General features: G+C 40.5%; 1 protein-coding gene across 1 annotated transcript in view; it reads right to left on the reverse strand.

Moving 5' to 3' along the window:
* The window catches only part of DSCAML1 (DS cell adhesion molecule like 1), a 480,720-nt gene that overhangs the window by 446,330 nt on the left and 12,138 nt on the right, over window positions 1-22,252 (reverse strand). The window contains exons 2-3 of the mRNA XM_031961331.1: window positions 10,788-11,105; window positions 5,298-5,444 (exon numbers count right to left, since the gene is read on the reverse strand). Of these exons, the coding sequence (XP_031817191.1) occupies window positions 5,298-5,444; window positions 10,788-11,105 (465 nt within the window). The remainder of the gene's footprint in view (window positions 1-5,297; window positions 5,445-10,787; window positions 11,106-22,252) is intronic.

A 22,252-nucleotide genomic window follows, 5' to 3' on the forward strand; every position in this document is an offset into this window, starting at 1 on the left:
CCAAGTGTCACCATAGCCACCATTTTGGTTTTTCTTTTCCATTCCCCAGCTGTGCTCCAAACTCAGTCAAGGTAACAATCACCTAACCTCTAGGAGCCCCATAAACACAGATAAGGGGTTATTATTCCAGTTTATCTCCAGAGGTAAAATCATGCACATCTGACCAACAAATGAATACTATCCAAAAGCCCCCACTGGGGCAAGGATGGCCATTCAACCAACAAAAAGATTTCCCACCAGGAGGCTCACATCGATATAATCAGTTCTGGTGGAAATTAAAAGCTATTAGGAACAGGACTGAATTTATCTTTATAACCAATAATACACATTGTAATGGTGATCATACAGATGGGAAATTAAGCCACATCTCAGCTTCACTGGAGACCTTAATTCTATTTTATTCTTTTTCCCTCTTTTTCCTACCTCCCCTGCCCAAAGCCAGTCAGTCCACCAGGAGACCAAGCTCCTCTCTTCCCTCTTATCTCCTCCCCCTCAGGAATAAAGGGTAATAGCTGGCAGCCGGAAGGTGAGAAGCTCTGTGCTTTTAAAATCATATCTTAAAATAAAACCTGTCTTTGACCAGATTGAACAAGAGAAACAAGGCAAGCGAAGCTGGAGAGGCACATTGCTCAGGGAAGCTCCTGGCTTGGGACTCTCCTTTTTGCTGGGGAAGGAATAGCCAGGAAGCCAGTGGCTAATGGTCAAGCTCCCAGGCTCCCTCCTACCCCTGGACAGCACTCCCTGCCCTGTGGATATTTACCCAGCCTCCAGAGCTAACCTGGGGCCAAATTGTTTAATGCCGTTCAAATCCCCCTGGGAACATGTCCCCCTGGGGACTCCTGTCTGGACCCCCAGTTCAGGGGTTTCCCAAAGGGAAAGGTCACTTCCCAAGTCCAGAGGGGACAGGAGCACAAGCCAGCACCTTGGAGAAGGCTCCACATCCTTCCCTTTGCTATCCCTTATTGTGCTCTGCTGGAATGTTTGAATCCAGCCAACAGCTCTAAAGAATGAGCACAACGGTTCCTCTCAGAAAGCCAGAGAATCCTAGAAACAAAAAGGAAGGTGACTCTGTACCCCCTCTGTGGGGTCAGCCATTGCTGGCCAAGGACGACTCTCATCAAGAAGATTTGGTTTCCCCTACAGCAAGAGGACATATTTTACTTTCACCTTCCCTCCCTGCACATGTGCACTGTGTGTCCTGTACAAAATCCTATTAAAAAATAAATCCATAAACAGTGTGCTTCCTCAATATTAAATAGTATGGTGTTGGGGTTGAGTTCCCCGCCTCATCCAGTCAGGAGGGGAATGAAGCTCTACTTCTTTGTAGTTCAGGGGACCATTTCAATTGTGGCCTCTCATGATCCAGGGGGCCGCAGCCACCAAACTGAAAAGCCAGTCAGAAAGATTCCTGGAGGAACTTTGGGCTGAGGAGAAGGGGACTTGGCAGAGGTGAGGGACCCCATCTTTTAAAACTCAAAGTATTCTTCTTAACACAGAGGTTTGAAACAGCTATGCAGATTAGTATTAAATATAGAAGCCCGAGGCTGGAAACAAATTTAACCAGGTTTTGAGGAAACCAGAGGCTACAGATTAGTAATAATTATGCCCTAAAGGATCCAACAACAGTCCTTCAAGTCACTGGCAATCTCTGCTAGAGGAACCAGGGCTAAAGGTCTGGGAAGACAAGTCTTCAGGCTCACTCTCATGAAACTTTCCTGCATACCTATGAGCATTAATGCATTATCTTGACTGACTCAAAAATCCAATAAGTATTTATTAAACATTCAATAATTGTAGTAATAATGATCATATACACCAAACAGTGCTAGGTAATATGGAAAAAACAAAGATAAATAAGACACAATCTTACCCTCAAAAAGATTAAACTCTAGCAAGGGAGAGAAGGCTGGAATACATATATGTATAATACCAATTGAAATGTGTTAAGTCTATTCAGGCAGCTAGGTGGTACAATGTATGGAGACAGAAGACCTGAGTGCAAATCTGCCCTCACACTTACTAAATGTACAACTGTGGGTCCATCACTTAACCTGTGTTTATATCCATTGTAAAACAGAAATGAGAAAAGCACCTATTTCCCAAGATTGTTGAGGATCAAATCACATAGTAGGCACTGTATAAATCAATCCATCAGTCTTCCCTCCCTTTCTTCTTTCCTCCTTCTCTCTCTTCCTTCCTTCCTTCTCTTCTTCCCTCCCTTCTCTCCTTCCTTCTTTCCTTCTTTTTCTTCCTCTTTTCCTTCTTTCTTTCCCTTCACTTTCTTTCCTTCCTCCTCTCTCTTCTTCCTTCCTTCTTTTTCCTTCTTCCTCTCCATCCTTCCTTTCCTTCTCTTCCTTCCTTCCTTCCTTCCTTCCTCAAAGTGCTAAGAAAGTTTTAGCATGAGATTTTGTTCTGCTGGATGAAAGGAAACTTAACAAGAGGAGGTAGCACCTTGGATGGACCTTAATTAAAGATCAGAAAGTATTTCAAGAACCAAAGATAGGTGTGTGCAGGAGGGAGAGCTACCCAGGAGTAGGTGGCATGGAGCATGAACAAAAGGATGGAAGTGGGAAAGGGAAAAGTTTCAGGGAAATGGAGTTTAGGTAAATGCAGACTAGCTGAAAGGAAAATGTCTGAAAAAGAAGGATGGAATCCAACTGTGGAGGATCTTGAATGACAAACTAAGGCAATGCTATCTTGTAAACCAAGGGAAGCCCAGAAACTGGTTTGGTGGTTTTTTACTTTTTTGTTTATATTTTGTTGTTGTTTGAATTCAGAGGGTGTAGGATGGAATGGAGGCAGGGAAAGCAGTGAACAGTTAAGAGGCTATTACTGTAGTCCAGGTGAGAGATAATGAGGGCCTGAACCAGGGAGATGACAGTGGGAATGAAAAGGATGGAACAAATACAAGAAGTGTTTCATAAAATCAGCATAGAATCCCACTTGATGTGGGAGTCAAGGAGAGAGAGAGAGAGCACCTGCCTCGGTTTCCCCAATGCCTACCAGAGTTCAAATTCCTTATTCTGGCATTCAAGGCCTTCCACCATCTAGATCTCTCCTACACATAACTGAGTCATGTTTCTGTCTTTCTTGTGCTATGCAAACATTGTGCTCTTTTAGCTTTCATACTTTTTGGCTATTCATTCTCTACTCACAAGCTGTAGAATTCCCTTTTACTCTTCCCTCTTTTTCTTTACATATCTAGTCAATGATTTAGTAACTATCTCTGTAACAATCCCTTGCATCTGTTCCCAGCCCCTCTACCTTGTACCGCCTTTCTATTCTCTATTCCAATCAACAGCAATGTAGAAAAGACCTTCATTACCTTTGGACAGGAGTATTGGAATAGTCTACCAATAGGTATTCCTTTCAATCCACCCTTCAAACAACTGTCAAACTAATTTAACTCAAACATATATCTATTCATGGGGCAGCTAAGCTGGTGGTACACTGGATAGGGTGCCAAGCTGGGGTCATGAAGACTCATTTTCCTTCAAATCTAGCCTCACATACATAGTTGCTGTGTGTCCCTGGGCAAGTCACTTAATCCTGTGTGCCTCAGTTTCCTCACCTGTAAAATGAGTTGGAGAAGGAAATGGCAAACCTTTCCAGTAGCTGTGCCAAGAAGAATCCCACAGGGGTTGCAGAAAGTCAGATATGACCAAAATGATTGAACAACATCTAATGATATCATTCTTTTGCTTGTCTACTGAATAAAATTTAAAATCTCTTTCCTGGCCTTCAATGCCATCTCACAATCTTCAAAATTCCAACCCATGCAAACCCCAGTGCATCCAAAAATTGGTGACTTTAACAGCATGTAGGGGTCACTCAAGGAGCAGGGATTGGATTTCATTAGAATGGGGAGCTCCCAGATAAGGAAACTTGCTCTATTAATACAGATCCAAGCCTTCCCTATCGTCACATAGCCAGCTGGGTGTTCGAGGCAGGACTTGAAACCCAGACTCTGAGGCCAGTTCTCCAGCCTGCTACTCTAGGGGCCATTCAAATTAAATTAATTAAATTTATTGTCAGGACTGATGAACATTTGCTAGGCTATTTTACACACCTTCCTACAAAAGGTTCAAAGTACAGACAAATCAATTGGGAAAAGATATGAAGAAATCTGGTATCATGGCAAGAACATTGATTTATACTAATCAGATCTGCATTCAAAACCCACTCTGTGGTTTGCTATTTATGTGATTTTGAAGAAAGTTACTTCATTGCTCTGGGTCTATAAAATGGAACTTCTTGGCTGCTTAGGAGAACCCTCCCAGTTCACAGCCTGTAAAAAGTTGCCCACCATATGCCAATAGAGTCATGCCTTCCTTCCCTCAGCATCCCACCACTTCAGGCCTGTGATTTGAAACAGCTACCCAGAACCCCAAGTAAAGTCATTTCTCCTTCAGTCTTGACAGTAAAGTAAGAAAATATCCAGAGATCCTTGGAAACACGCCAAGGAGGAGGAACAAATCCAACACGGGGAAAGGAACTGGAGCTTCCAGTTTGGTGGAAGGGTTTGGATTTTTTCCTCTTTAATCTAAAAGCACTGTAAGACTGCCAATCCTGAAATCCAGGTCACCTACTACGTGGATCCTGGCACCTGTCTCCACTCACTGGTTTGCTAAAAACTCTACCCTACCCACACCCTCTGCTTCAGGTCAAATTACTTCACCCATGTGCCGGCCTGGATCCACGCCACTACAATATCCTGGGAAGTCTGACACTTAGATGTTATTCATGCACGCGAGTCTACAACAATAAAAGCACCCACATTCTGAAGAAGCCTTTGGCCAATCATGAAAAAACTAAGCATTATCTGGTTATACTCACCCCTTTAGGATACAGTTCAATACTCAACATCCAATAAATGGTCCTCGGTCTTGGTCACTATCACCCCATCTCATAAACTTCCCCACTATTGGCAATTTCTCCCCCACACAAAAAATGATCACATACCCAAGATTCCACCCCAAAGGTCATGATCACAAATGACTCCATAGCAAGGCTTTGTCCCTAGACTCTAATGGAGAAACCAGTCAGTCCTTCTTGCCAAGCTATTTACCATCTACAAAGGGCTCACCAAACAAGGGCAATGACCTTTTCAGAATAAACTTCACCAAAATATCACCAAACCATAAGCAAATCACTCATAAAAACTGAACAAACAAGACCTTTTGCTGACAACCACCAGTTCAACCACCAATGAATAATCAATCACTTACCCTCCACAACCACCACCACCACCCTCCCCAGCCCAATCCATCCTCCTTGGTCCTCTAGTCTTCTCTTACCTGGGATGATGGAGACTGTGTCTTTCTCCCAGGACACAACACTAACATATTCCTGCACTGAAGAGGGGATGAGGCACTTGAAGACAGCCACGTTTCCACGCATTGACCTTTGATCCTCCACCCGGACGGTGTAGGGTTCCCTGAAAACTGCAACAATGGAGATCAGGGAGAAAATATCAAGTCAGACAGTTGGACTGCAACATGGCCAGAACCCAAAGAATACATAAATCATTGACTAGAGATACAATATCTTAAAATGCCATCTAGTTCAAAAAGTTTGCTTGAAAAAATGAGACCCAGAAAAGCTGACTTATCCAAAGTCAATTGCCTCTGCGCCTTATCCCTTGCATGCATTCCACCTTCCCAACACTCTTCCTGATATGTCCCTTACTGACATACATATCCCACTCATCCATCCCCAGCTCCTTCAGCAATTTCTCTACTGCCCCCAAATCCCACTTCAGCTTTCTTCTGGCAGCCTAACTTCTGGAACACTTTCTTCCTGATATAGTCCTTCTAAGAACCAATCAATCAATCAACAAGTTATTCATTATGTGCTAATTATGTATCAGATACTACACTAGGTTTTAGAATACAAGTAATGAAATAATATTTACAAGGAGCTTCCATTCTAACGAGAAAGATGATTAAGTACAAATTAAAATATAAAATGAATAAATACAAATATACACAAAGTAGTACTGGTACTCCTAGGTAGTTTAGGGAGGTCACAAGTTGGAGGAATCAGGAAATAAGATGTATTTATTTATATCTATTATATTATGTAATAATATTATATAATAAAATATATTTATAATATAATTTAATAAGATGTATGTATTTATATAGTACATACTATATACCAGATATTGTGTTGATTGCTTTACAAATATTTTCTCATTTGGTCTTCACCTTAACCCTAGGAGGGAAGTGCTATTATCAACCCCAATTTACAGATGAGGAAACTGAGACTGACAGAAGTAACTTGAACAAGGTCACTCAGATCTTTCTGACTCCAGACTTAGTGCTCTATCCACTGTGGCCTCTAATTCTCTATTAAGGCAAAAAAATGCTGCCTTAATTACAACTTAAAGAAAGAGGGGACAAGGAAGAAATGCATTCTATACAATGGTGATAGCCAGTGTAAAGATGGGGAGATGGGAGAGCAAGTGTTCTGTGTGAGGAACAGAAAGAAATCCAGTTTGGCTAGACTACAGAATGTACGAGTGGAGTGCCCTCTGGGTCTGGAAAGTTAATGCAGAGGGATTTCAAACTTAATCAAAAGAATTTTTGTTGGATGCTAGCAGAAATTGAAAGTCACCAGAATTAGTTGGGTAGAGGAATCATATCTGAATTTTAGGAAAATGACTTTGGCAGCAAGGTACAGGATGGGTTAGAAAGGGGAGAGACTTGAGGTAGAAAGACAAAGTAAGAGGCTGTGCCTTTATTAATTAAGAGGTTAGATATGAGGGCCATAACTAGGGTTTTGGCTATGTGAGTTGAGGGAAGAGGGAAGTTATAAGAGCTATTCCAAGTAGAAATGGCAACATTTGGCTCCTAGTTAGATATGTGGGTCAAGGGACAGTGAGGAGTCAAGGATAACACTAAGATTATAGGCTCGAGATGCTAGAACAGTGGCGGTACTTTTATAGAAATTGAGATGTTTGCAAGAAGGGAATGGTTTAGGGACAAAGATAACAAATTTAGTTTTAGACATGTTGGAGTTAAGATGGTTCAGGACATCCATTTTAAAGTGTCCAAAAGGCGATTGGTATACAAGACTGAGGAGAGACTGTCTTAATTATATTGATTTTGGAATCACACATTTAGAAATGATGGTGGTACAGTGGATAGAGATTTGAGATAAAGAAAATGGGTCCTCACTTGAGGCAGGAGGAAAAGGCATGGGGAGCTTGAGGAGAAAAGAGAAAGTTTGAAATAGTTTCTGTGGAGAATAAAATAGGCAATCAATCAATGAAAAGGATCCTGCCATAGCCCACACCTGTAAACTTGGTGATTTTCTTCAAGAGGAGGTATGGGAAGAGCAGAAGAGGTCTCAGAAAACTGGGGGTAGGCTTGGAGTCAAAGGATTCTGGTGCCTATGGATAAGTTATTTCACTGGAGGATACCTAAGAAATAACTGAAAATCCTTCTAATGCCAAGAATCTGTGGCTCCCTCTGAACTCCCTCTGAACCTCCCTTTCATAAAATATAAAACTGTATTTGAGAGGCAACATGGTAATCTCAAAGCCAAGAAGACCTGGATTTAAGTTCTATCTCTGACACTTCCTAATTGTGTGACTCTACTCGTTACTCTCTCAGCATTCTGGGCAACTTACTAAGATTATAAATTGACAACAAGATGCCACCTTGCACTGGTAAATGGAGTTTCCTTATTCAGGAGATCCTTATAAAAGGAAAATTATGGGGCTAGTCCCTATTCCTATTTTTAAAAAAATGTATTCATGTAAAATGTAATAACACTTGTTCTCTCTTCCTACAGTTATTGTAAGGAAAGAATTTTATAAAGCTCTGCAGAAATTCAAGGTGCTATGATTTTGCATTTAAGGAAGAAAAGCGCTTTCTCTCCACCTGCCTTGTATCCTAGACTACATGTTCCTCAAGGGTAGGAATGAATTCTTTAATTTAATTGCATCATTCAGCACCAAACACAACAGCATCTCTAAGTGCTAATAACAAGAAAGCTGGATGGATGCAGAGAAAACTTTAATTCTCTACACTTTTCCAGGTTTCTATTATATTTAAGGGATGTCCTCCAAAACTCTTCCTATAAAAAACCCCTGCCTTCTAAGCTTTGACTCAGTCCTTCACCCTCTATCAGCTTCCCCTGGTTTCAATCCTGCAGAGCCACGTCCTATCATCTAATTATCAAGGAAATCTCACTACCCTCACCACCCTACAATCATTTAACTGAGATCAATTTCCTATTGCCCCCATCTCAACTTCTCAAGCCATTGTAGTTCTGGGCCATGATCCATTGTGTGATGCAATGCAAAAAAGGGCTGGACCTCAAATTGGGAAGACTTGGATTCAAACCCTGGCTCTGAAATGCAGAAGCTGACGGCAGACAAATCATTCATCCCCCCAAGCCTTGATTTCCTCATCTGTAAAATGCTGATATTAATACTCATGCTCCCTAACCCAGTGGATTCTTGCAAGAAAAACACTTTGCAGACTTGATGTGCAAGATGATGATGCCACAGATCTGTCACACCAGAGGCAGAGGTCCCATTCCTCCCTTGTGCCCTTTCCCTACATGGTGGAGCTCCTCCTGGTGGCATTCCTGTCCCCAGCCCTCATTTTTACATAAATAGTCCATCCCATGCCAGACCTATTCCTTGAAACCACAATCCAGCTTTTACTCTCTTAGATTGAGCTAAAGGTTCCAAAGTCCTCTCTGTTCTCTCTCCTTTGCCCATCGGGAGGCACCTGGGCCAGTTCCCCTCCCCCACCCTCTTTCATGGTTGCCAAGGCAACATTTCGGGTCCCCTCACTGTGCACCTGCAGCCCCTCTGTCCTCATCAAGAGTCAGGCACATAATTGGCTTTGAACATTTTTCAGCCTTTTCCCCTCCTCCTCTCACACATAATCCCTTATTTCTAGTATGACTGTTAGGGAGGAGGATAGAGTGAGAGTAATTCTGCTTCTCAGTCCCCTCAGAGGGGGGCTGAGAAAAGAGATGCTCCTACGAAGGGGCAGACCTGGCACCCAATTCTAAGGCCCAGCTTCCCAGGCCGGGGATCAGTATCCAACCAAGAGCACAAAACCTATCTAGAGGGGGAGTTGAGAAGGTATTCCCAGAGTCCCTTCAAAACCATCCAGAATAACAAGTACCCTAAACAGGTGGTTCTGGCCTCCAATGAGTGGAGGTGGTAGCTAGACTTCTAAGCCCTGTTTGTCTAGGACCAAAAATATATCACCTTAACCCCCAAAATCTATTCTCTTTCTCAGATGGACCTACATAAGAGCTCTACATAGGAGGGATTTAGGAAAAGAGATGGTTTATCTTTTTGGCATGTGGCAAATGGCCTGGGAAGGTTTTATTATTATTAATACTACAAGCCTTTTTTCTTTAAAAAGACCATTTCAAGTCTATCATTAGTAACAGGGGTTTTGCAGGTCTTTGGCTGTATTCCCTTGACCCAAATTCTCTTCTTGTAGATACAGCCTTGATCCAATTCTCTATTGCTACTAACCACTGCAGAATGATTTTGCCTTCTGACAGAAAACCTGGGGCAAGCCATCTCCTAGTTACCCAATAAACACCATTGTTATCTGGCTATTCTCAAACAGATGTTTCCTTCCCTGCCCTTTACCCTTCTGGTGTGTGGGGACAGACTCAAACATGAACCAAGTGACAAAATCTTTACTGTAGGATTTGCTAGCCCAGTCCAAAGAGATGAAAATCTATTCTGCCTTAACGAAACCTCCAGAAGACTCTATATTCCACTTCAAATGCCTGTCCCAATGTCCAAACAAATTGCCTCCATCGGGAAGTTCTATCTTCTGTCTCTTGCTAGAGAATATGTAAGAAAAAAAAGTCATCCCCAATCAAAGGTCAAGAACCCCTATCATTGTGATTTTTCTTGGATTATTTCTAAACACAACACGAATGACTTCACAAGTCTACCTGTCTCCAAAAGAAAATGCTGCGAAATCCAAAAATGGGACAGGAGAAAATACCTCCCCCTACTCTTTTACAGAGATAGTAGTCTATGAGAAATACTGCATGTTTTTTTTTCAGATTCTTCCCCTATATTGATGGCTTTTGCTTATTGTTTTGTCTTTTCTGTTTTTTTCTTTTCAGAAATATTCTTTTTAAAATGTGATGGCTCTCTGGGAAAGACAGAGGAAAAGATATAGAGGAAATTTGGGGTAATATAAAAACATGTCAATAAAAATTAAACCCGCAGCTAGGTGGCGCAGTGGATAGAGCACCAGTTAGGAGGACCTGAGTTCAAATATGATCTCAGACACTTAACTGGAACTTGACCCTGGGCAAGTCACTTAACCCCAACTGCCTCAGGGAAAAAAAAAAAAAAATTTATGTATTTGTAAATAAAAACTAATTTTAAAAAATAAACAATTAAAAAAAGACATCCTCGCCTTCACTTTCAGAATTTAGTCTGGGGGGGGGGGGGGGGGAGGAGCAGGAATGTGCTTAATGATGGTATAAGGGAAATTCTAGGAGCTGGGTGCAAATTCTCAATCTGCTCCCAACTAGCTGTATAACCATAGACTTCTAGCTGGACTCCCTTGGGCCTCAGCTTTTTTTTTGCTGAGGCAATTGGCCTTACCCAGGAAGTGTTAAGTGTCTGATTTGAACTCGGATCCTCCTGACTTCAGGGGGGGGCTTGCTCATTTACAGAAGGAAGTAGATGGGCGCCCACCTTCCTGCCGCCTCTAGAGTCTAGGCTGATGCCCACACCCACCGGTCTCCTCCCCCTCCCGCCCTTTACCTTCCCTTACCGGCTTTAACCCGGATGTTGGGGCTCCGGATTTTGCCCGCAGCGTTCTCTGCGGTGCAGAAGTAATCATTGTCGTGGATAAAGCTATTGAAGGCAGAGGGCGAGAAGGGGTAGAGCTGCAGCGTCCCGTTGGCGTGGACGTGCCGGATGTGCGGCACATCATAGATGTCATCGCCTGTGGCGAGGTACCACCGGAGGACCGCGCTGGGGGAGCCCGTGGCCGGGCAGGGCACCACGACCCCCACGGAGCTGGAGAAGGTCACCTGCTGCAAGGAGTCATTCACAAAGTAGAGGCTGGTGCCGACATCTTCAGGGCGGGCTGCAGAGGGAGAAAAGGCATCAAGTTCTCACCTCCCCATCCCTCTCGGCCGCCACAGCCTGCAGGGCCGCAAGGCTGTCTGGGCCCGCCTCAGGCCTTGTCTAAAGGAGCAAATTGAGCCGGTTTGTGAGTGTCAAAATAATAAGAATTCCCCCCAACACTAGTTCATCTACCAGGGGTCCTCAAACTTTTTAAATAGGGGGCCAGTCCACTGTCCCTCAGACTGTTGGAGGGCCAGACTCTAGTAAAAACAAAACCTTTGTTTTGTGGGCCTTTAAATAAAGAAACTTCATAGCCCTGCGTGAGGGGGATAAACGTCCTTAGCTGCCGCATCTGGCCCCTAGCCTGTAATTTGAGGACCCTCCAAACAAACAAATCTAGTCCCCCTTCAGATATTTGAAGGTAGCCATCTTGTCCCTCCATTCGTTTTCTCACCCTGAAGCAACAGGATTTCTTCCTTCAAGGTCAAGCTCATGTACTTCCTCCTCCACTTTCTACCTTAACACAACATGCTCACCTGGTCATGCTCTCCTGCTTCTGTTCATCTCACAACAAATATAGTGCCCAGAATCAGATGTCCTGGATGTGGACACTGCACAATGTGCACCACAAAACTCACTCTCTCGCTAGATATTATGCTTTCTCTAAAGACCGTCTATTAATATTAGCTTTTTTTTGGCTGCCATGTCATACTGTTGACAATCTATTATTAAACCCCTCAGATCTTTTCTCACGGAGATGCTTGTCTAGCTATGAATTTCTCACACTGTATTTGTAAAGTTGAGGGGGTTTTGGCATTCAAGTATAGAGCTTTTCATTACTTCCTATTAAATTTTATTTTCATTAGACTTAGCCCATTGTTTTAATTTGTCATGGTCTTTTTTGGATCCACCTATGTTATTTGACATATTAGCTATCCCTCTAAACTTCATCTCACCTACAAACTGGACAAAGGTATTATCTATGTCTAAGATATCAATCAAAGTGTTACCTAGCCCTGGGCTAGGAACAAATCATTGGGAGATTCTATAATACAAGTTTTTCCTGTAGTGGAGCATTCAGTCTATTATTGATTATTCGGTTGGATCTAGTTTCACAACCAATTCTGAATCTACACCCCCCCCCCCCCGTATTCTCTTCTAGTCCATATTCTTTGATCTCATCTACAAGAGATTTCTTCAAATGCCTGGCTGAAATCTAAGAATATGTCTCCAATATTCCCCTGATCCTGTAAGGATTCTGCCAGCAAAGATGACCATGTTCTCTGCCAACTTATATACTTTGAAGAGGTATTCTCAATCTTTGTGTGTAACATAGAATCCTGTGGCAATCTAGTGAAGCCTGTGGAACTCTTCTCCGGATTTTTTAAATGAATGAAATAAAATACATAGAATTACAAAGGAAACCAATTATATTGAAATACAAGTGTCAAAATATTATTTAAAAACAAATTCATAGATACCTCCCTCCTGCTAGGTTAAAAATCTCTGTCTTAGAAAAGTTGCCCAACAAACAAATAGGGATTTAAATGATTTACACAAGATCTTAAACACTATATGTCAGATACAGGACTTAAACCCAAGTTTTTTCTGATTCTGAGATTTACTCTCAGTCCTGTACAAGACATTTCTTAACCTTTCAGAAAATGTTAACTGGATTAGTCTTGACCTATTCTTGATGAAGCCATGATATCTTTTAATGATCACTGATTTCCTTTCTAAGTTTTCATCATCTTAAAATGTATTCTAAATCTTTCCCACAAATTTAAATTAAGTCCAAGGGATTCTATCTCTTTTTCTTTTTTTAAAAGTTGGAACAAAATTTGCTTTTCTTTACTCCTTAAGAGTTCTCCTGTTCTCCAAAATCTTTAGACAATGGCTCAGCATTCTCCTCTGTCATTACTTTTGGTGTCCTGAGAGGTAATTCAGCTGTGCCTGATGATTTTAACTAATTGAGGGTTGTTAAATCCTGCCTGATCAGGCACCTTGGGTTTTAACTGCTTGCTAATCATTTTTCAGTCTATTTCCAGGCAAAAAAAAACCCAGCAACAACAATAATAACAACAACAAAAAAAACCCCATCCTCTTTAGAAATAAAAATGAGTACAAAAGAGGTCTTAAATATTTAAGCCTTCCCTCACCAATTATTTTTACCATCATTTCATCCATCCCTAACAGCAGTCCCTATTATTTCTTGGATACTCTTCTAGTCCCCTACATAACTTTTTTTAAAAAGTGGTTTACTATTTCAGTCCAGAGTCCCAACTTCTAATTTGCTTCTCATGAGCTCTGAGACATTGGGATAATCCATGTAAGCCTAAGTCTCAATTTTGTCATGAAAAAAATGTAGACAGCCTCCTTCAGCTACTCTATAACTTCATGACAAATTCAAAGGAAAACAACCAGAAGACTCTGTGGATGTAAAATTATGCCATATAAGGATCCACTGGTATAAATGGCTATTAGATGGCAAAGTGATTAGGTTACTGGTCTTAAAAGTCAGGTAGATCCGAGTTAAAATTCTGCCTTATAGTCTTACTAGCTTTTTTTTCTTTTTTTTTCTCACTAGCTTTATAACATAGATCAAGTCTTTTAATCTCTCTCAACCTCAGTAAAATAGGAGTGTAAAATAGGAGTGATGCAAAGAGGATATTGAAATCTAATGAGACAACATATAAAATACTTTGCTAATTTTAAAGTATTATACAAATACTAGTATTGTTATTATCTAGATATGTTTAACTTGGAGAAGTGATGTGAGGGTAAATATGCTTATTATTTTTACTTAGTTAAAGGTCTGTCTTGTAGAACAGTGATTCCCATATAGGCATAGAGCAGGGGGAGGGGAATATCTATTTTTTTTTACAAGACATTTGGGATTATGTGACTTGCCCAGGATCACATAGTATTAAGGATCTGAAGCCAGATTTGAATTCAAGTTCTCCTGACTTCTGGGCTGGTGCTCTATCCACTATGGCACCTTCATTACATTCATTTTTTACATTGTTTACATTATTTTATTACAAATTACAACTTTTACAAAATTACAAATTTTACATTATTTGCAGAAAAAATTGTTTAATTGTTCAGATAGAAAATTATATATATATAAAATATATAAATTTTGCTTATTCAGCAAAAAAGAAAACAAAAACAAATCGTGATTGTTGCACATAACTTAGTTGTCAAGGTAGGGATAGAGACTGCACCTGTGATTTCACTGCTCTAAGAAATTCCCAAGTGAAGAAAACTCCCTTTTGCAAATGCAAGTCAGTACTTTCTCTCTGACTCTTAGAAAGTGCCTAATTGTCAGTGTCTTAAACTGTGATTAGTGACCCCATAGAAAGTCTTGTAACTGAATGTGGGGGTCATGAAATTATGATTTATTATCAGAAAAAGTTTGATTTGTACACCTATTTTATATACCTTTATGCCCAAAATGCCACAAAAATGTCTTGAGCAAAAAGGGGTTGTGAGTGGAAGCCTTGATCTAGTCAGATGAGTGGATAAGTGACCTACTCTGAGTTATACAGCCAGTACATGTGAGAGGTTGATAACTCTTACATAAAACCTTAAAACATATTAAACTTGGAACTCACATAGAACTTAACAATAACTGTTCTTATTGTAAGCAAATTGAGCATGTGCAAATCTCCTAACATGCTATCCAGTAGTAAAGCCAAGTTAAATGTTCAGATTTCTCATAGCAAAGACCCCGGTTGTGAGAAAGAAAAATGATTGAGAAAGCATTCTTCAACTATTCTATATCATGTACTCCTTTGATAATCTTCTGAAACCTAAGTTTTTAAATATATAAAACAAAATACAAAACATAAAGACAGTCGTTTATATATCATGGAGATAAATATATGCACACATATATTACATATACATGTGTGTGTATGTGTGTTTTTGTGTATGTGTACATGTACATGTATACATATTTAAAGTTCACAGGCCCCAGATTCAGGACTCCAGATTAGAGGGAAGAATTCAGATCCATTAGTGGAAATTACAGTAAGGAACTCTAAAAATACGAGCTCTCCCAAACCTGAATGGGATCAGGAAATAGTAAATGCTCTGTCACCAGAGGTATTTACATTGAGGCTGATGACTGCTCCTTGTCAATGATTTTGCTGGGGGAGGGGGAGACAGGGATTGCCTGCATTAGCTGGAGGTTGAACTGGAAAGTCTTTAGTTCCTCCCTATTTCTAGATGCTATGATTCTTAGGTAAGCTTTATGTATAAGGAAATCAAATATTTGCACAGTGACACAGTAGGTATTTCCCTCCGGTATAAAGAAATAACAGTGACTGGGATTCTTGGACATTCCCTTTAGTATTTTAGAATTAGATAAGGCTGTTCTGCAGAGGATCTTTTCATAATATCTTTCACATGCAACCTAGGGGTCCTCAAACTACGGCTGCAGGCCAGATGCAGCAGCTGAGGACGTTTATCCCCCTCACCCAGGGCTATGAAGTTTCTTTATTTAAAGACCCACAAAACAAAGTTTTTGTTTTTACTATAGTCTGGTCCTCCAACAGTCTGAGGGACAGTGAACTGGCCCCCTCTTTAAAAAGTTTGAGGACCCCTGAGACTTAACCCATATGGTCATCACTTTAATTCAAGCCTTTATTGCTCCCCTCAATTGGAGGGTGGACAAGGGCCTCCTAACTTATTTCCCTCACTCCAGTGTCTTGTTTTTCCAATCCATCCTTCACACTACTACCAAAATAATTCTGAGCCACAGGCCTGCCATGTTACTCCTCTGGTAAAAAACATTTATGGTGCTCCATTGCCCAGAGAATAAAGTACCAACTTCTGAGCCGGACATTCCAAGTCTTCCCTAAGCTGCCTTCAACTGATTTTAGAGCATTATTTAACAGAAATCATTCCTTTACTTACTCTTTATTCTGGCCAGACTGGGCTATGGCTATTCCTCCTTGGGAACTACAATCTCTTGCTTCTCTTCATTCACCCAAATCATCCTCCATTACTAGAACACATTTCCTCCTCATTCTTACTTGTTAAAATATTTCTCTACCTTTAAGGTTCAATTCAGATGCTGCTTCCTCTATGAACCTTTCCCTGATTTGAATCCTCATCCCAACTAACAGTGACTTCTCCCTTAAATTTTCCTAGAAAGCTTTGTTTGGCTCTCTCTTTTGCCTTTTTTATTTTCTTCCTAGTATTACACTTGTATTATTTATGTCACAGCATTCCCAAAAGACTAGACAGTGTAGTATGGCAGTATTGGCTCGGAAGCCAAGGGAATTCAAACCCAGCCTCATACTTAGGGCAACTAGATGCAATGGATAGAGCACCAGAAGACCCAAGTTAAATACAGCCTTATACACTAGCTGTGTGACCCTGGCTAAGTCAAATGACCCTATTTGCCTCAGTTTCCTCATCTGCAAAAAGAGGATAATAATAATAACCCCTTCCTTTCAGGTTTGTTCTAAGACTCAAATGAGGTAAAAGCACTTAGCACAGTGCCTGGTACATAGTTAAGTTCTAGATGAAGGTGAACTATCATTATTATTACTATTTGTAGAATCTTGGATAAGTCACTAAATCCTCAGTTTCCTTATATGCAAAATATTCTACCAGTTAACCCCTAAGGTCCCTTTAGCCCCTAAATCCTTCTCCTGATCCTTTCTTCCCAGTCACCTCTGGTGAATAACAACTTGTACCACGTTAGTGGAAAAGAAGCCATATTCATTAATTTTGCTCCCTCTGGGAGGGAGCGCAGACTGGTGAAACATGATGATGGTTTAGGGTTTATTTGCTCAGCTGCTGTAAACAGCACAGAGCACTCATCAGCATCCTATATCCTAAACCTGTCACTTTAAGAAGTGACTTCTTTGGACAGGTGAAGGTATATGCTATGAAAATGAAGGTATCCTTGGCTCTCACCCACAAAGAGTCCCTGCCCCTCTCCCTGCACAATGGAAGATCAATGAGCAAACAAACTACCAGGCTGTTTGCTTAAAGAGAGTCACCAGGGACCAACCTGACCTCAATTTCTACAACTTTATGAGAAAGGGGGAGGGGGAAGCACCCCTACCACATATTCATATTCTTAGCTTAACTCTGAGCCGCCCCTCTAGGGAGAAGGAATACACGGGGGCAGCTCATTTGAGGAAGGCCCATTAAGCCTCATTGGCCAAAACAATTCACATCACCTCATAAAAAGCCCTGATGAGCCCATTAGCAGCTTCTCTCTGAAAACACATTTGTGGACTCCTGGCTACTGTGTCAGTGGCTCCCTCCTCTCAGTGCCAACTGCATTTGCTGCTGTCACAATTAAAAAATGCATCGGAGTATCTCTGCAAGAGCTTGGACAGGGGAGATTCCCTTGCTGCTTTTCCACTTCTCCCCCAAGAGGGTGTATCTCCTATCTAGGGTTTTCATAAAGGTGATCCTATTGCAAAGTATTCTCTTAAAAAACAAACAAACTGGGAAACTGATCCTTTCACCTTAACCTAAAGATTTCAAGGCTAAAACACATCTTCACACTGAAAGGCACCTTAGTGGAAACTAGTTCAAGTCCTAAATGAAGCCTGAAATGTCTCAAAAATAATAAATTTATTCCCAATTAACTGTTAAGCAAATCAAGCCCTCAAGAATTTTGTCTCAGGCTGCATGCTTGCTCTTCCTAATAGCCCAATAATTTGGCTCTTTTTCAAGCCTACCTCCTCCAAGAAGACTTCCTTGATTAAATGTCAAAGGAGGACAGATTTCTATCTCTGTTTAACACAGGCAGTCCATTCATGCTCACTCTCAGCTGGAAAAGGATGAAAGATAAAAAAGAGGGACTTTCATCAACTCATCTGTGGATAAGGGCACCATCTCTATGCTCCCCGTCATCAGCAGCATCAGCACCAGCAGAAATATCACAAGGAAGAGGAACAAGTAAATTCTCTCAGACCAGTCTTTCTGTGTGACCTTGGGGATTGTTTCCCCATCCCTGGAATGTTCTACCTCCCTCCATCTCATATCCTTTAAGATGCAGCTTAAATATTATCTCTATAGAGTCTCTTCTGATCCCCGTAAATGCTAATGCCCTCCTCCCTTAAATAAACCTTGTGTTGATTTTGTATTTAATTTGGATATAATTATTCAGAGATAGTATGGCACAGTGACTAGAAAGCTGGCCCCAAAGTCAGGAAAGCCACTGGCACAGGAAGACTTTGTATATCATATAACTTCTCAAGGTTCTTGACCGATGCTCGGCAAACTATGGCCGATGGGCCAAATCTAGCCAACTGCTTGTTTCTGTGTGATTTTTACATTTGTAAAGAATATAGAAACACATTTTTAGTTCATGGACTATAGAGAAATAGTCAGTTGACTGGATTTGGTCCATGGGCCATAGGATTTGGTCCATGGGCCATAGTTTGCCAATCCCAGCTCAAAACGGCTCCTCAAGATTCTATGCAGAGCAAGTACTGGCCTACAATGGTAGAATTGTTTTCTTGCCTGGGAGTTTATTAAACTAATGAAATCACAATATATTCTCTTCCCTTATTCTGATACTAATCTATGTAGGTATTGTCTCTTCTAGGAGACTGTAACCACCATAAGAACAGGAATTGACTGATAAGTTATAAGTATCAATAATAAGTTAATTGATACTCCATCTTTCTAGGATATAGTATTTTCATCTGTAAATAAGAGGGATTCTGCAACTCTAAGGTTCCTTTTCCCTTTGACATTTAGTAATTCTAAATTCAAAGACAATTTGCAAACCAGAAGAAAGGCAAAAGTTGACTCCTTGGGACTAAGGTAAACCCATTCCTATTCCTTCTCCTAGAATTAGAAATTCATTTCTCTCCATATTTAGCCTCCCCAGACAAATTCTATTCCCCACGCCTCCCTCAGCTCCAAGCAGAAACATCAACCACAATGACAGAGCTGCCTTTTCTGAGCTTCTGAGGCCTCAGATTCTGCCAAAGCCAAGGACACAAGGTTCTCAGCAACTACAAATTGGTAGATTTAATTGATGAATTGACTAGGATTGTCCAACCACCTGTCAAGGCTGATGAAACTGCAGATTTATAGCAGAAGAAGAGTAGCTTCATATTTCTCTAACCCTGGGATGCGAGTTACTGTCGTCTGAGTCTGGGGGAGTTGGGGAGGATTAGACAAACCATTCATTTTTGCTTACTGTCCTGACAGCACATTGCCATTATGAAACATCACCCTCAGGTGTAAAACAATAGCATTTTGCACTTATATCCTGTTCATATTTCACAATCACAAGGTACCTGTCAGCCCTGAATCCAGGAGTCCTTAACGAAACATTAATTTTGCCTCACCTCACCTGACAGAAGAGAGAAGCAAACAATCCAAGAAAGAGGCAAACTGAGGCACCGAGGGTTGCCCTGAGCTCTGGGCAACAATAATTCCTTATTACTAAGGAATAAGCACAAGACAGAGCATAGCATCTGGAGGGCAAGGTATTATGATTCCAGATGGGTCAGTGGGGAGTTTTTCCAGAGCCCAAAGGTCTTATATACATATTTTGTAATTTTCCATAGAATCACAGAATGGCAGCATTGGAATGAGACAAAGAGGTCATAGGACCATAAATTAAATCTTTCAGGTCTTCTAGGAAAAATCTCTTTTAAAAAAATGAGAAAACTAAGACCCAGAAGAGGGAAATAATAATAATTAAGGTTTCATAGTTAATAGAGAAACCAGGACTGGACTCCAAATTTTCCTATTCTCAGGATAATATCCTACTGCTTTTCAGGGAAAGAGGGGGAGTGGGGAAAAGCAGGAATCGATGTCCTTAATCAGAAGGTTGGTGTACAGTTTAGTTCAAACTCTATATTCAGAAAGTACACAATATCTAGGAAGCTGAAAGTTCTTTTACTGGTCCTGGTCTCCAACTGGTAGTCATCCCAGTCCACTGGAACCATGTTTGTAGAAAGAGGGACCAGAGGTCTAGATCTTACTCCTTCCTTATAACCAGTCCCTCATGTACTTTTCATCTCAACGACAACGGCTTCCTTGCTGTTCCTGACATTAGACATTCCATCTCCCCACTCCAGGCAGTTCTGTTTTGTTTTGGCTATCCAAGCCTGGGATTCTCTCATTATCTTGGCTTCCTGGCTTCCCTGACTTCTTTCAAGTCCCAGTTAAAAATCTACCTTCTACAAGAAGCCTTTCCCCAACCCTCTACAACACTAGTGCATTCCCTCTATTGATCTTCTCCAGTTTATCTGGTATTTAGCTTTTGTACACAGTTATTCTCCTCCATTAAGCTATGGATCCAAAAGAGCAGTCCAAAAGACTATCTTTTACCTTTATTTGTATCCTCAGAACTTAGCACAGTGCCTAGAACATAATAAATGTTTGATTGACTAACTACTAAGAGATATTACAAGAGAGTTGAAGGATCCTCATCACTACCCTTTCTGAAGGTAGCACATTCTGGTGGCTTGTAAATAGGCAAAAATCTACATTATCTGATTATCCCTTGCTAATCTCTCAACCTGTTCAATATACTCTACACGTTCCTTTTTCTTTTTTATCTCACTGGCATTAGATGCCTTACATGATAAGTGTCTTCTCAATGTAAATATGCTCATAGTTTCCTTCTGTACACAGTGGTCCCTTAAAAATCATTTGTCAAGTCATTCTTTCAACCAGAAAAAAAAAGTATCCATAAAGATTCCTCACTGTGCTAACACTGAGGTGAATCACAAGATTGGGATCTATCAAGTACATACAGAGGAAAAAATAAAGCTAGAGAGCAATGGAAGATCATGATAAAACTACTTATTTCAAGTCAGTAATGCAATCTGAAAGACTATAAGATTCCAGGTTTATTGAATCTAGAAGTAAAAAGGATATTAGGAATGATCTAGACCAGTGGTTCTAAAACTTTTGATTGACTGAGAACCCAAAGAGATTTTGAATATATGAATCATGGCTATTTATCATATTAGAAGTTAAAATTAATACATTTGAAAAATATTAATTCATCTAGAAATAACAAACTCATTCTATATTAACATAAATAACATTTTGTGAAAATTACTACATATTTTTATAATATAGTGAGAATGGCACTATTTTGCATAATTTTGTAAAACTCTTTAATATCTGACTTAATAGAAGTTAGATTCTCATACTTGCTTCTACATTGAGATGCTAAGGTGTTGTTTTGGTTAAAGTCTATGAAAAAAATCTGAACTTTACAAAGATATGTAGTTGGAAAGAAAGGAATATTTTGATATCTTATCATAATTATGAAAATTGTTCTGCCCTTTCAGCCTCCCTCCCCCCTTCAAAAGGATCGCAGGCATTCCCAGGAATCTTCACAATATATTCTGAGATCCTTTAATCTAGAACAACTCTTTCACTTTACAGATATGGAAGCTGATGCTCATAGGAGTAGAATGACTTCCTTGGGGTCACAAAAGCAATAAATAAGTAGCAGAACTGAGCTTCACCAAAAAAAAAAAAAATTGTCTAGCTCCAAATCCAGAGCACCTATTACAACATCACATTCCCTCTCCTGTATCATTATAATAAGTCATTCACTACCTACCCTTCTTCTATTCCACAAACATTTATTGAACACCTATTCTAGAACACACAGGCAAATGATTAGCCCAACAAATAGTCAAGTTGTACTCCTTCTAATGAGCCAAGATGGGAAGAAATCACTAAGTACATAGATAAATAAATGCAAAATGTATGTAAAATAAAATAAAAACTAATTGAGAGGGACAATGCTAACCATTAGAAGGATCATAATAAACCTCATGGAAGAGGTGGCACTGAGCCTTAAAGAAAGCTAGGAAGTGGAGGAAGAAGTGTATTCCAAGCATGGGGGATACATGAGGACACAGAGGAAGGCAAAAGAATGCTAAATTCCAGTTAGCCAATGTGTTAGAAAAAGGGGTACGTGAAGCTGGATAATGTCCAAGGAGCCAAACCATGAAGAGTTTTCAGTTAGACAAACCTTTTGTCCTAGAGGTGATAGGTAGCCATTAGAGTTTCTTGAGGAGAGGAATTATAGTTTGGGAAGATTATTTTGGCAGCAGTGTGGGGGATTGACATTTGTCTGGATGTTCTTGATGTTGACTGTTAGAATAGTCAAATTCTTGTCTTTTTGAAATTCCAATAACC

This window comes from Sarcophilus harrisii, chromosome 3 (genome assembly GCF_902635505.1).
Source record: "Sarcophilus harrisii chromosome 3, mSarHar1.11, whole genome shotgun sequence".
In the NCBI taxonomy this organism is placed as follows: Eukaryota; Metazoa; Chordata; class Mammalia; order Dasyuromorphia; family Dasyuridae; genus Sarcophilus; species Sarcophilus harrisii.